Source organism: Eurytemora carolleeae, unplaced genomic scaffold (genome assembly GCF_000591075.1).
Source record: "Eurytemora carolleeae unplaced genomic scaffold, Eaff_2.0 scaffold119, whole genome shotgun sequence".
In the NCBI taxonomy this organism is placed as follows: Eukaryota; Metazoa; Arthropoda; class Copepoda; order Calanoida; family Temoridae; genus Eurytemora; species Eurytemora carolleeae.
Window position 1 is genome coordinate 349,521 of NW_019396072.1, and position 16,423 is coordinate 365,943.

At 31.4% G+C, this 16,423-nt stretch overlaps 1 protein-coding gene across 1 annotated transcript; it reads right to left on the reverse strand.

The window, feature by feature from the left end:
• Positions 1–2,136: 2,136 nt before the first annotated feature.
• LOC111713063 (protein SSUH2 homolog) lies at positions 2,137–15,802 on the reverse strand. The gene is made up of 8 exons (XM_023487857.1): positions 15,315–15,802; positions 9,837–10,001; positions 9,222–9,467; positions 7,304–7,405; positions 5,637–5,707; positions 3,824–3,884; positions 2,393–2,770; positions 2,137–2,331 (listed from the first exon to the last, which is right to left on the reverse strand). The coding sequence occupies exons 1-8, from the start codon at positions 15,576–15,578 to the stop codon at positions 2,272–2,274; spliced, it is 1,347 nt and encodes a 448-aa protein (XP_023343625.1). The 5' UTR covers positions 15,579–15,802; the 3' UTR covers positions 2,137–2,271.
• Positions 15,803–16,423: the final 621 nt, after the last annotated feature.

A 16,423-nucleotide genomic window follows, 5' to 3' on the forward strand; every position in this document is an offset into this window, starting at 1 on the left:
ACTTACAGGCTGTACAATGTACACTTACAGGCTGTATACAATGTACACTTACAGGCTGTATACAATGTACACTTACAGGCTGTATACAATGTACACTTACAGGCTGTATACAATGTATACTTACAGGCTTTGCAAGGTACACTTACAGGCTGTACAATGTACACTTACAGGCTGTGCAATGTACAATCTACGATCAACGCTTTACAATTAACACCAACTTACAAAGCAGAACTGTACAGCTTTAGTACCATTACAAAATTTACAGAGCATTGCGTCTGTACACTTTATTGTACTTTTGATCCAAAACAGAACAAGTACAGAGCCCGAAACTGAAGACATAGTATCATCATGAAACCCAGTATCGGAAACCCGGTTTCAAGAATGGGTCGGGCAGTTTTGTAGATACCAATATTTTCGTTAATAAATATTATTTTCTGTGGTTTCTCTACATTCTCTTTTTGTTTTCTGATTTCTTTAATTAAATCTATGCAAATGTATAGACCCCAAAAAGTAAACTTAAATTTTATGGCTCAGTGCACATCAAACATTCACTGCACAGCTGTTAAAGGTAAAAATGGTTATTCTTATTTATGGTGTTCATTGCACAGTGTACCGTAAACTTTGTACTGCAAGATATGAATATTTGTAATTAGCTTTGATGTACTGTAATTACAAATGTAGGTATATCTGTAAAGCATCAGTGAGAAAATCACTCATTTTATATTCTTCCATAGTTTCTACAGGAACAGTGTACACAGTGACACACACACATTTAACAACATAGTGTTCTAACGAGGACAGTAGTATATATACAGATATTTGATAAACATAAACTCTTTCAATAAATAGTTACAAGGGTTTTTTAATGTTACTGTTTTTGTTTTTGCTGAATTATTATTAACTTTTTTATGAATATTAAAATTTTTTTGAAATTACTGTTAGTTCGAATATTACCTCGAATAGTTTTGTTTAAAATGAGTTAAATGTTTAAGAAACCTCTATAAATCCTAAACATTTAGACATGTATACAAACATATATTTTTATAAAAATGAATTAAAATTTTGCTTCTATATATCAAAATAAAACTGAACAGTTTATTGCCATATTGTATTGGATTCAGTCATAATCTGGCTTGGCTAGTGTCTACCAGTATTTTTAATATTTTTACTTTACAAATCAAACCTATTTTTGTTGAACAATTGTTAATTCAAGATCAGTACACTGTAAAAATCTGAAATTTGGTTATTTGAATCATTAGATTAATTCTATCTCACAATAACCCCGTTGACTATTAAATAATGTTTTGTAAATTATTCAAGAACTTATAATGATTCATGCTACTTAGTTATAACGATAAATAACGATTTAGCGAATGATCAAAGCTAGCTTAGAATATTCTGTATGAATGCCATGCTTCTATAAACATTTTTGTAAATATTTTGAGAAAATTTAGGTTTTAATTCGCATTAAGTGATTGCAGTGCTTAAATGTTTATAACAACAAGTGGTTAAGTGGTAATAATTATAATCCATAAGTGAAGTCACTTAAAATGTGTTTGAATGTTCCCACAATTCACTTATCACTTCAAGTGATTTTTATTATACTTCTGACCAAGCTACCTAAAACTGAAGATTTTAAAAAATTGATGTTAAATGAAAAGGAATTGACTCTTTGCCACAAACTCTGATTTTCTAATCCCAATATCTTTGGAACCCAATGTCGTAAACCTTTGATATTTCAAACTTATATTTTTTGATCTAACAAAAGTCAAAGTTTGAAATTTCAAAGGTTTACGACGTTGGAATCCAAAGATATAAGGATTAGAAAATCAGAGTTTGTTGCAAAGAGTCAATTCCTTTATAAAGATTTCATAAATGTTTCTAATTATTTGTGCTTCCTATCTTACAACACAATCTTTCTAAAGGAATTAAGTCCTGGCCACAAACTCAAAGATAATCTTTGCAACCTGATAACGTAAACCTTTAATATCTCAAAATTTAAAGATTATGATTTTAACCCCAATATTGTTACAATTGCTGAGGGCGAGGGTGGGAAGATATAAATTTAATCAAATTAATTTGCTGCATTTTTACAAATTTATATAATTCTATAAAATTTGATTGACAAAATGATCATTTCAGGTGTAAAATCTTTATGATTGCATACGTATTCTTGGACTCCTTAACCAACCAAATAAATACTTAAAGCTAAACACATAGAACTATTAATTTCCTAATTCTTGACAGAATTCTTGAATGCCGCGTTTTATTCTACATGATCGCGCATCCCCAGCAGCAGGATTGAGGATATGAACTCCTAGGCAGATGAACCTACAATGTATATTATTTTAATAATTTTATCATGTTTAAAACAGAAAAAAAAATTACGAACCTTATTTTCATATCCATACACATAGAAATCCTTCCCTCGACCTTTCCATTCATACATAACCTTCGTCACAGGCACAATTCGTACTTGATGGCGCTGACGTAGTATTCTATTGTCTAAATAGTTTGCGGCATGGTTGGTAACAAGCTGGGACGACGCCATCTTGATTATTTCATCATTAAATGCATCCACTGGAGCAACTCTCTCTCCGTCTTCTTCAAAGGCAACCTGACCCGATACATCCCTGATAAGATCCTCAGGCATGTTAAGCTTCTCCACAATATGCTCTGCGGTGACGACCCTCCACGTGATAGAGAGCTGGATATAGCAACGAATGTGACAACTTCCTTCACACGTAGCACAGCTCACCTTTCCTTTAGCCTGAACAAAATCCATCACCGTAAATTTGTCAATAACAATTCTGAAGACTGTAAGAGGAGATAATTGGGTGAAAATAGGGAATAATGTACATTATTAACTTAGCCCTCAATAAATATACTAAGATGTGTCGGGGGGGGGGGATATATATTCTTATTTTACATTTATACAAATATATAGAAGTATATCCCATATCTTGTAAATTAGATTTAACTTTCTAAGATTGGAGATAAAAAAAATTCCTGAGGTTTAAACATTTCAATTAGAAGAGCAAGGGGAATGCAGAAATTTAAACTATTAATGAAAAATCAACACTAAATATTTAAGGAAAGTTGATATACATGTAATCTAGTATGTATAATTATTTATTAATTTACAGGGATAAAAAATGGTATACGAAAATGATGTCTTATTTAATTGAACGTGGATTTAAAAAAACTTTTAAATACGGCGCAAACAAAAATCTAATAAACTGGAAGAAATTATCAAAGGGAGAAAATATGCTTTTAACCAGATCTAAAAATTGAAACCATCTAACTGAGCACTATTGTAAGTTCCTTAATAATGCAATAATTTAAGTCAGAATTCCGGACTAGCCTAACTATTTTGATGGGTTCGCAAATGAGTCCGGAGTTTAAGATAAAGATGTAAAGTTTAAATAAATAACATTAATCTAAACAGAAAATATTCAAAAGGAAAACAGCCTTGGCCTTTTTACGTCACGCGGCCATAGACACTAGACATAGATTATAGGTGATTAGACACTAGACATAGACAAAGTTATTAAGTTTTGTGGACACACCAGATGAATATGCGAAGTACAGTAATAGATTTATGATAGAAGATGTTTACTAAGGAATAAGTTTATCCCACCCGCCTAATTCTGTTGCTTAAAACGCGTACTGGTACCACTAGACGGGCTGGTACAAGTAAACACTAAACCAGTCAATACTTGTATCTGTTCGGATGAGTAACTTTATAACTTATTTCATATGGTTTAATGTGGTTTATGTGGTCGATGTGGTTTATGTGGTTTATGTGGTTTATGTGGTTTACCTGGCACTTGGAGCAGTCCTGTTGTCCATGTCCATGTTTACTGTGTTGGCAATAATAACATCTTAAATAAAGAAAAACATTATTTTTCTATAAACTAGAACTGGAACTGGACTGTTGAAAAAGTATGGTAAGAACCAGATAATTGTGGAATAGTAAAACGAGGTTTAGACTTAAGTTAAATGTGTAAACAGTCCAATGAACATTAAAGACAGCAATTGGGCAGTTATCAGTGATTTTAGCCAGTATAGAACATATTTGTTACATCATCAAATACACTTAAACATTGTTTTAAATTCGTCTTCCTATTCCACAGTTTTAGGTTCTCATTGTAATATATTGTTTTTATTCTAGGAATGTAAATAATTGTCTGAACTGGTCTGCCGTACAGATAGAAATAGGATTTTTATTCTTTTGTTGCATTTTTGCAAATGCTAAATGGTGAACCCATAGATTATCCTGATAAAACAGTTTTGGAACAATTTGATCCCACAAAATAAATAGATGGTTCCAGGTTGATGCAATAATATAATTTTTCTAGTATTTATAGATATTTTAGATATCTGCACACCTTTCCTCATTCTAATCATAGTTTAGAACTTGCTCTGATGTTTGACTCAGATTTTGTTTAAAGTTAAAGAACTCTACTAATTCAATTAATTCTATTTCTAAATTTAAAAAAATCAAATCCTGTTGACCAGTTCACAAGTTTACAACCAAAGATTCTAAATTAAGGAATTGAGTCTTTATCACAAACTCTGATTTTCTAATCACTAAATCTTTGGAACCAAATGTTACAGACCTTAGATATTTCAAACTATGAATTCTGTTAGATGAAATAATCTGAGTTTGAAATATCAAAAGATTTACAACATCGGGTTCTAAAGATATTGGGGTTTAAATATTTGATTTTGTTACAAAGACTCAATTAATTTCCGTCTTTCTTCCTGACACACTTTTCCCTAATCCAATTTCATCAAATGCATATTAAACCTTTGACATCGTGTACATTTGGTGGAAAAAAGGCCAAATGTACTTTGCCGAAAATTCGATTCTATCAGGACACATTGAAGCACACTGGACAGAGAACACTTTAAACCAAATGTTTATGCACGTAACTGTAGAAAGTTTTGAACATTTATTTAAAATACAACAAATGTTTTCAATATATTTCCCCATTAGCTGGTATCCGTCTCTTTTGAGATAAAATTCCTTTGTTTTCTTTAGTGACCCTCGAGGTTAACTTTAGATAAACATCTTTCCCAATCTACGTCGAATTAAATTCGAAAACAGGAAAGTTAAGTAAACAAAGTCTTTTCTTGAATATTCAGAGCTTTCTTTATTGTCAGGCACGTGGATTTAACGGTTCTTATTCCAGAGAACTGTGACTTTTGATCACAATTTGTTTGATTAAACATATTTTTTTTTGCCTTTTCCCTTTTCTTCATTTTTTTCAGCATATGAATTTTAAGCGAAAAAGTAAAAAAAAAACTTTGTTGAATTATAGACGATTTGGATCGTTTTTTTTTACATATATATTCTGCCAGGATCAACTTTTGACATACGTAAAGAGTAGCATGTTTAGAATAAAAAACATTATGCCATTATTTTGACCCTGAAAGAAAATCTGTGCAAAAAACGAGCGAAAAACGACCCAAATGAAAGAACACCTCTAAATTCATATCGCTCTTGTTAGTCCGGGGTGCAGGGGCTATCACAATAATTAGTGCGTATTTTGAAGGAAATTATGGTGTTGAGGATAACTTGTAAACTCCCTGAGATAAGAATAACGAGGTTACTGAGAAGATTAAATTACCTTTCTCGACCCAAGCTTCCTCCGTCTGATAAATAGACATCTCCGTGACAGTGGAGACACCGAACCCATCCCTAGATACAGGATATTCTTAGACCTAGGTCACACAATACAGGATTCAGGATACAAGATACAAGATGCATGATCAGGATACTGATAAGTGTACGCGGTAAAGAATAGAAGGTTAGATTAGGTCACAGGATACAGGATATACGAGTAAGGTCAGGATATAGGATACATAAATCACCAGAGTTACACAATACTGGATTATAGGATACTCAATACAGGACACATAAAGTTTATTACAGGATATAGGATATACAATACAGGATATATTGCTCATAGAATATTGGATACAGGTAAAAAATAAAGAATAAATAAAGGAGAGAGATACTAAAAGTAGGCAACAAGAACCCAATACAGGATGTTAAACAAATACAAACAGCTAGTTATGAAAATTTTACATCGCAATTTGAAGTGTCGCCAAGCATGTACCCTTGGGGCGAGTATTTGGTAAAACCCTAATTAATGTTAAGTTACATTGATGTGGGGTACCAGATACAGGATACTGGAACAGGATACGATACGGTATATACACAATCCACATTTATGCATATAAACTATATACTAGATATAGGACACAAACACAATCCACATTTACTCATATAAACTATATACTAGATATAGGACACATACACAATCCACATTTACTCATATAAACTATAAACTAGATATAGGACACATACACAATCCACATTTACGCATATAAACTATATACTAGATATAGGACACATACACAATCCACATTTACGCATATAAACTATACACTAGATATAGGACACATACACAATCCACATTTACGCATATAAACTATATGCTAGATATAGGACACAAACACAATCCACATTTACGCATATAAACTATATACTAGATATAGGACAAATACACATTTCACATTACGCATATAAACTATATACTAGATATAGGACACAAACACAATTCACATTACGCATATAAACTATATACTATAGATATAGGACACATACACAATCCACATTTACGCATATAAAATATATACTAGATATAGGACACATATAGGACATATGATTCATAAAACAGGATAAAGAAATAATAAATGCATTAATTTACAGATTTATTGGATATAAGTTATTTATGCAGGGTATGGCCACCACGAGATCCCAAGGACTGCATAATTTGGATATCAATTGTTGATCCCGAGCGTTACAACAAAAANGTTCAAGTGTATGGATGTGTGGTAAATTAACTTCTACAACTTCAAAGTAAAAACAAGAACTTTCTTAAATCCTTTCTTACTTGGCACAAAGTTGAGAAACCATAGAATTATTAATTATTTTCAGCAGAAAATAATTCATCTTTAACCAAGTAAACTTCTAAAGGAACTGAGTTTTTGCCACAAACTCAAATTTTTAGTCCCTATATCTTTGCAACTTTGATGATGTAAACCTTTCAAACTTAGACTATTTGATCGAACGAAATTCATAGTTTGAAATATCAACGGGTTGCAAAGATAAAGGGATTAAAAATTATATTAATTGAGGTAAGTATGCAGTTCCTTTGTATTTACGTTTAATATTTTTGAGGACACAACAATTTTAAAAGATTAAAGATTATAAAATGTTTATCCTGACCTTCCCTGAGCAGTCCCTGCAGACCATCCCTCCTGTTCCTCGGCATTTATGACAAGCTTTAACTACTCCTGTGTGAGGAACTGTTACCACTCGAACCTCATCCTAGACAACAAATAATTAGAATTGTTTATACAACAAGCGTACTGCAGTTTATTTACACAACAAGTGTACTGCAGTTTTGTTATAATTTTGGTAAACCCCTCCTTTGTGAATAGTTTAGGTACAAAACAAAATTTTTTGCTAACTTTCAAATGATTTTAAAGCAAAATATCACGTGTAAACTAATTTTAAAGCAAAATATCACGTGTAAACTAATTTTAAAGCAAAATATCACATGTAAACTAATTTTAAAGCAAAATATTACGTGTAAGCTAATTTTAAAGCAAAATATCACGTGTAAACTGATTTTAAAGCAAAATATCACGTGTAAACTAATTTTAAAAGCAAAATATCACGTGTAAACTAATTTTAAAGCAAAATATCACGTGTAAACTAATTTTAAAAGCAAAATATTATGTGTAAGCTAATTTTAAAGCAAAATATCACGTGTAAGCTAATTTTAAAGCAAAATATCACGTGTAAGCTAATTTAAAAGCAAAATGTAAAATGTAAGCTAATTTTAAAAGCAAAATATCACGTGTAAGCTAATTTTAAAGCAAAATATTACGTGTACGCTAATTTTAAAGCGAAATATCACGTGTAAACTAATTTTAAAACAAAATATCACGTGTAAACTAATTTTAAAGCAAAATATTACGTGTTAGCTAATTTTAAAGCAAAATATCACGTGTAAGATAATTATAAAGCAAAATATCACGTGTAAGCTAATTTAAAAGCAAAATATAAAATGTAAGCTAATTTTAAAAGCAAAATATCACGTGTAAGCTAATTTTAAAGCAAAATATTACGTGTACGCTAATTTTAAAGCAAAATATCACGTGTAAACGAATTTTAAAACAAAATATCACGTGTAAACTAATTTTAAAGCAAAATATCACGTGTATGCCGATTTTAAAGCAAAGTATCACGTGTAAGCTAATTTTAAAGTAAAATATCACGTGTAAGCTTATTTTGAAGCATAATATCACATGTATGCTCTTTTTAATCAAAATATCACGTGTAAGCTAATTTTGAAGCATAATATAACATGTAAGCTATTTTTGAAGCTAAATATCACGTGTAAGCTAATTTTAAAGCAAAATATCACGTGTAAACTAATTTTAAAGAACTTACAACGATTGCAATTAACATAAAAAATGTTAATTAAAATTTTTAATTTTCGGGTTAAAGAGATAGATAGAAGTATCTAAAGATCTATTTTATTAATGCAAGAATACAAAACTTTTTATGAATATGACAAAAAAAATTACATTTTTTTAAAGATAAACATTTCTACTTTTTAAACAATGTACATTTTATAATTTTACAATGTAGCAAGACACATAATTTCTTTTCAATTATTATTTCTACTCTCTGTCTGAAGACTTCTTGCTAATCTAGAATTAATCACTGAAATTAGAATTAAATTTAAATATCAACTGGTTTGAGTAAAACATTTTTACCTTTAAGGAAAATGTAATTTAGAAAGGTTCTGCTTCTCAGATCTTTAAAATGTTGAATAAACAAAGGACCTACTTTTATATTTTGTATTTACATATTTAAATGTAAAAACAAATACAAGACGAAAACTTTTGCATCTTGACCTTGAGATATTTCTAGATTCTAAAATCTACATAGAATTCGCCTGAGATCTACCTAGATATCCTGAGATCTACCAAAATATTCTGAGATCTACCTCAGTAATAGTTGAAATGCATGGATTATTTCAGGGTATTTTGTAGCTTATGTTACTGAACCTAACTTATAGATATCCTGAGATCTCTCTACATCCTACCTAAAATATTCTATATAATCTAACCTTGAACATCTGAGAAGGGTTTTCTTCTATATCCCATGGAAGTGGAGCAGGTCCTCTAGCTGGACTATCCACATCTCCACCTTTATGTGGAGCATAGGTCCAACTTGTTTCACGTTTCTCTATAAATGTTTGGAGTTCGTAATGAAATGCGGGAACATAGTCCATATTTGTAATTCCCATTTGTTTGGCAGTTCCACTTCCGTAGCAGCATTTGTTAGAGACATGTGTCAGCAAAGCTTCACGAGCCTTGTTAGCAGTTCAATATTTTTTAGCTGTTTTGAGTTTTAATAATCGCTTTTTAAGTAAAAATATAAAATGTTGATTTTTTTATCGCTCAATATTTTTTTCAAGATTTATCATTATATTGTTTTGAACAATTGAATTGAAAAGGTTTAAATAGCCATCTAAAACTATCTATGATCTATGGGATTCACACTAAATAATTTTCTCTTATTTTTTTCTGTCGCAACTCTTGTAACAAATTATATGTACATATATTATATCTGTAAAAATATATAACAAATGGATTTGAACCAGAATAAACGGCGTGAAGCACTCTAAATTTCTAATTAAAAAATGACAAAACTTTATATTTGAGTAATATTGGCCTCCTGCCTGAACTTGAGTTAGACTAGGGATTGATTCCGGAGTTAGAACAACTTTGTTGACAGGTTCCTCCTTCTTCTCCTTCTTCTCTCCTTCTCCTTCCTCATCATCCGACGGAGGGAGGGGGACGGGGGGAGGGACACTCACAGTATCAAAACTAACCATCTCATACCCCTAAAAATAATATGTTTAAAATTGATATTCAAGACTGGATCGACTTTGAAGTGCCGCAAAGACTTGGCCTTTGATTTTAACAGTTAAACTTACCTTTACTGTTTTGTAGCCCTAGACATGTACATTTTACAAATATAAAGCACTTGTTTTTAGCGTTAGAGTTAAAGAATTAATTGACAAAATTCTCATCGATTTTTGAGCAGCGAAAGTTTGCAACCTTTAACTATTCTTGTAATTTTGAAAATTGAAATGAAAGAAAAGTCACATCAGATTGAAACTGTCACATATAATAATCAATGGATTGGACGATTTGCCTCAAAAAGAATGTGAAAAATTTTTGAGCTAAAGTTTGTAATTTCATATTTATAATTAGACTTGAAAAATACGAGAATTATTTTAGAAAGTGTAATCGAAAAAAAATTCCTAGTATTTCATTTCCTTTTATAAGAATATGTACATTATAAATCCTTTAGACTGATGTAGTATATTGTATAATGTATTTTTGGCAAATGTATGTTTGTATGTAATCAGTGAAAGAAAAGAACATTATGCATTAATAAGAAATGTTAGTTTCTTGAACTGTGTTCACAAAACAAACATTAAGAATATTTGTAAACATAATACAGGAAACAGGAAATCATGTTTCTTGGACAGGAAGCGAGCTAATAGACTTAACAGCTAATAGACTTAACAGCTAATAGACTTAACAGCTAATAGACTTAACAGCTAATAGACTTAACAGCTAATAGACTTAACAGCTAATAGACTGAACAGCTAATAGACTTAACAGCTAATAGACTTAACAGCTAATAGACTTAACAGCTAATAGACTTAACTGTCCAACACAAAGTTAAATTATACTTTTAGTTTGTTCCAGCACAATTTACTCTGAGCCTAAAACTAAAGAACGAAGGTACAGCTTAAATATTAAGTTTCAGCTTAAATGCAGCCCAGGACCCCTTAACCCTGGCTTTCATTTAAACCGAAACTTTAAATATTTAACTCGTGGATATTATTATATATAATTTTTTATTTAAAGGGATATTTAAGTGATAGTGGAGGTCCCAACTATTAAAAACTTAAAGATGAATAGGGATTTTCTTGCCCACTTCCGGGATTAAAGTCTTCCTTGCCACAAACTCAAATTTTCTAATCCAAATCTCTTTGCAAAATGACGGGGTAAACCTTTGATATTTCAAATTTAAATTATTTGATCTGCCAGAATTCATACTTGAAGTATATCAGAGCTACAAAGATGTAGAGTTTACAAAATCAGAGTTTGTGCAAAGATTCAATTCCTTGATTTGGATTATGAAGTATGAATTTGGAATTTCTCAAAAACCTTCCTTAACTCAATAAAGTCAGGAGAACTGAAAAAAGGTAAATCTTTGCTGGAAACATTATGCTAATTTGTTCATTTTACTTTTAACAATTTCTGTGTAAACAACCCAATTTCTTGTTTAAACTGAATGTGTACACACCACAGAAAATCATAAAATACTTTCAAATCCCTGAGTTTAGTTTTACTACACACTATATATATGTAATAATATGTCGGGAGAGCTTTGTCTAGTTTTCAATGTTAAACTAAGGAATGTCAACTTGTCAGTCCTCACTAACTGACCCATACAACTTCATGATACTTAACTATTCCGTCCAGCAAATTATTCCATTTTTGTTAATTTTCTAATTTTCCACGTAAATCCAAATAAAATATGACAAAGCAATATATGAGAAAGGTTGTATTAGGGTTGAGGAAGGTTGATGTAGGAAGGCTGTATGAGGAAGGTTGTATGAGGAAGGTTGTATGAGGACGTTTGCATGAGTAAGGTTTTATGAGGAAGGTTGTATTAGGAAGGTTGATTGAGGAAGGTTGAATAAGAAAGGTTGTAGGAAGAAGATTGTAGGAGGAAGGTTGAGTGAAGAAGGTTGTTAGAGGAAGGTTGTATGAGGAAGTTTGTATGAGGAAGGTTTTATGAGGAAGGTTGTATTAGGAAGGTTGAGTGAGGAAGGTTGAGTGAGAAAGGTTGTATGAGGAGGGTTATTTGGAAAGTTGAAGAAAGAATAGCTTATAAAATTGTGTAAGCGGATTACAAAGTTGTTTAGTAGAAAGTTAGATACAAGTAGATAGGAAAAGAAGAAGAGTGACCAAGTTGTGAAAGTTGTTATAATTACAACTTATATTTACACAGTAAACCTGCTAAACTAGTAATCTAGGATAAGAACCTTTAATAGATCATGAAAAATAGGATGATTTAAACCCAGGATCAGACTTAAACCGGATCGCATTTAGAATTTTGAATTTAGACTACTATCAAAACCAGAACCAGTATCGAGTCATGTCCAGAGGCGGAAAATGAAGAGTGTATCTTCGATATTGTCTTATCCCATGTTCAGGGATGCAATACCGGGTTTCATGACGATACTCGTATTAAGTTTCGGGCTCAGGTTAAATTTGTCGTGAAATTTGTCAAGTGTACGTACAGGTTACAGTGTGGACTGTACTGCAGAAATGACTGGTGTATAGTGTACAGTGTTCACTGTACATTGATGAATAGTACACACTATAAAATGTACAGTGTACACTAATGAACAGCGTTTATTATACACAATTGTGCAGTGTTAGTATAGTGTAAACTATTTTGCAGAGTTTAGCGTGAAGTGTACACAATTGTACAGTGAATGGTGTACAATATTGGACAGTTTGTAGTGTAAAGCATACACTAATGAACAGCGTTTTGTTATACCCAATTGTACAGTGTTCAGTTTATATGTGTAAACTATTGTACAGTGTTCAGTGTATAGTGTACACTTTTGTACAGAGTAAAGTGTACACAATTGTACAGTATGGTGTGCAATATTGCAGAGTTTGTATTGTTAAGCGTACACTATTGAACAGCGTTTATTATACACAATTGTACAGTGTTCAGTGTACACTATTGTGCAGTGTTTATTGTATAGTGTACACAATTGTACAGTGTATAGTGTATTGTTAATTGTACAAGAATAATAACGTAATCTAATGGAGGCAGGGTTTAGGCTTGTATCATGCAATGCAGATTATTAAAAGCATAACCATTAACCAAGGTCAAGGAGTTTTATAATTAAACTTGTGTATTATAAAATAAATTTAGTTAATTTTAAATAGTCTGATGCTGCTGCACAAGTTTGTGACTCTTTTTTTAACTTTAGTTTGTTTTAAATATCCTTATATCCACACTGACTTTAAAACTATGCATCGTATGTGCCAGTAAGATGGGATCGAACGCGTTCGCGGCATCACTATGCGGAGTAGTGCTGGTCCTATGAGCTTCATGAGATCAAATTACTGATCATGATCACCGGAGCTACTAGTTATAACACCAATACTATGTAAGCGTAGTACTATATATTGGCGATGCACCATCCAATTATATCTACTCTATGTCAGAAATTTCTAACGTTGCAATTTTACAATTTTCTTTATTCATGAAATATTATATTTTAAAAAATACCTCTTTGAAAAAAAAATTATATTGTATTTTAAACGTGACCTCAAGTTTACAGAAATATTAAAATATTTTTCTCAAAAATGTGAATGTTTAGATGTATTGAATGCTAAACTGTCTTTCTGATTAATGACTGTGCACTCAGTTAACTTTCCGAAAAGCATTACTAAACTAATCTTGGAAAAAATTTGAAAACTTTGAAAAAGAAAAAAAAAAGCGAAGAATGAATGAATAACCGAAAGGGAAAAAAAGATAAATAGCTTTTTAAATAAGAGAAGAAATAAATCAATAAAAACAAAAAAAGAATTCATCAACGAGCTCAAATATAAATTTTCCGCATCATGATACAGGTAACATATGTATATTTGTATCTATATATATAAAGTAGTAATCTCCGTTTGATCCTATGTTCGATCATAACTCAAGAACCTCTTTGCCCGATTTGCCTCAATTTTTGATTGAGCAGATCTCCAGGCAAAGCTGGGTTCTTCGACTAGTACAAAACATATCTATATATGCAAATATATAGCTGTAAATACTGATATACATATGTTTACATATATGTACAAATATTAAGCTGTGTATAAAGACATATCTGTAAATACAAAATTATAAATCTGTATAAATACGAATAAATCTTTTACTAAATACTTGTATTTATCTGTTTTTCAAAATATATATATTTTTGTATATTTATCTGTATATAAAAACAAATCTGTAAATACGAATAGATCTGTTACTAAATACTTGTATTTATCTGTTTTTCAAAATGTATATATTTTTGTATATTTATCTGATAAGTAAAACACAGATTATGTTTCAATTATAATGCTGTTTATAGATGTTTTTACAACATCATTATGACCCAGTGAATTAGAGAATTTTATTTGGCATAATTTGATAAAGATTTCGAGAAGATTGATTGCAAAATAGTCTAAATCTTTCCTTTTTTACCCCCGAACATCATTTATCTACTTTTTTACGTTTGATTACTCGAAAATACAAGTTTTTGTTGAATAATTAATCTCCGGTCTGAGTGACATCTGACACAGGGAACATCTTATCTTTTAGAACTCTTTTAAAATAATGATGTTGTTTGTGACTCCTATTCCCGCCCCCTCCTCCCTTTCTTTCTCTCTACTCTATACTCCTCTCTTTCCCTTTATCTCCTCCCTCTCCTCCTATCTACTCCCTCTCCCCTAGTCTCCTCCCTCTTTCCCCCTTTTCTTAATATCAAGGACCAGGAATATATAGTTACTAGTCTAGGTTATAAAAGATATCAAGGACCAGGAATGTATAGTTACTAGTCTAGGTTATAAAAGATATCTAGGACCAGGAATATATAGTTACTAGTCTAGGTTATAAAAGATATCTAGGACCAGGAATGTACAGTTACTAGTCTAGGTTATAAAAGATATCTAGGACCAGGAATGTATAGTTACTAGTCTAGGTTCTGAAAGATATCTAGGACCAGGAATATAGTCTGAAACGGGTATGCATAAATTAATGTTTAAAATAAAAGATTGTCTAGATTGCAATTTTTTAATATTCTGACCAATTGTTTCTCTTTATTGTATGGTATGAGTACACTTGTTGTAGGAAATGAAGTATACAATTTACGAATACAATATTAAAAATACAATGTACAGATATAATATACTTAAAACTGTGAACGAGATAGTAAGCGTTTCTTAGAAATTATTGGAGATATCATAAAATATACCGACATTGTGAATCAGCTGATTGTATATCTATAGATATTCTATATCGATAAATCATATATACATATATATTTATATACATGAATATATATGAATATATTTACCTGAACCCGTTCTAAATAATCTACAGGTGGAGCTGTGGGCCAATCATCAACATCGCTTTCAATTTCCTCTTTCTCCTCTTCACTCTTCTTCTCTTCATCTTCACCGTCAAGAGTTCCAAAGGCCAAAGGATCAAGTTTACCATTTGTCTTGGCTTTTGATTTAGTCCCAAACAAACTGTCATTATTAAGAGTACTTAAAAAATCTCCGTTTCCATAAACCCCGCCCACCCCGCCGGTCATCACGTCCCACTTGTCGTTTCCCATTTCTCGGTCAAAGGTTCATATTGCCCCTCCGCCGGTTACTTATCCTTCACTCATACTAAATACTAGTTTACTGTTCCATCAGACCGTTCTCTCCTACTTGTAAAGGCCTCCTCACAGCGCCTGCTAATGTTTACTCGAGGCCGGCCGCTAACCTGGCCAGCCTCCGATACCAGAGTTCAGAAATGCAATTTCTAACACAAAGCAGAGTCCGGAAAACTTAGCCAATTTACGTTTTTAGATTATTGAAAGAGTTTTAAACAAAAATTCGTCAATAAAAGAAAACTTATAACTTTTAAACATTACACGTTTGCACACTCAATGCCTAATTTCCGCATATACAGTGTAGACACTAAGGTCGCAAAACAACGTTAAAAGAATAGGAAACTAGTCGGAAGTTAGGAACTGCATTCCACCATACAACGTAAATGTTGGAGGAGNAGAGACGATGGAAAATGGTTTTAGAGAAAAATCTGGTTTAGTGGAGATTTATGGAAGGATGAGGGCATAGGAAGGTCTAGTTTTTATAGAATCATTATTTTGATTTCAGATAAATGTTTGAACTTATAATATGCATTGAGTGTACACAACACAAATAAAATAAAAATTTTAGAAATAGATTTACAGATTAATTCAACTAAAAAAACTTTTTTTAAAGTCAATGTGAGTCTGCAAATTAGAAAATTTTAAATCCAAACTATTTATTTTCAGAGTTTAGTCAAACATTGAAAACAATTAATCGTTGTTTAAAAAGTTTGTTAAGGATCGGTCAGAAGCAAGAAAAGATTGTAAATTATAAATGGGACAAGGGAGTGGGAGGGGTATAGGGGAATATTTTTTTTTAATTT

Excerpts from the sequence above, each read along its gene's own strand:
- LOC111713063 (XM_023487857.1), bottom strand. The coding sequence starts at position 15,578 with ATGGGAAACGACAAGTGGGACGTGATGACCGGCGGGGTGGGCGGGGTT. Across the intron at positions 5,708-7,303 it reads GCAGGGACTGCTCAGGGAAG|GGATGGGTTCGGTGTCTCCA; the intron begins GTCAGGATAAAC and ends TCCTGTATCTAG. Across the intron at positions 3,885-5,636 it reads GGAAGCTTGGGTCGAGAAAG|ATGTTATTATTGCCAACACA; the intron begins GTAATTTAATCT and ends TCTTTATTTAAG.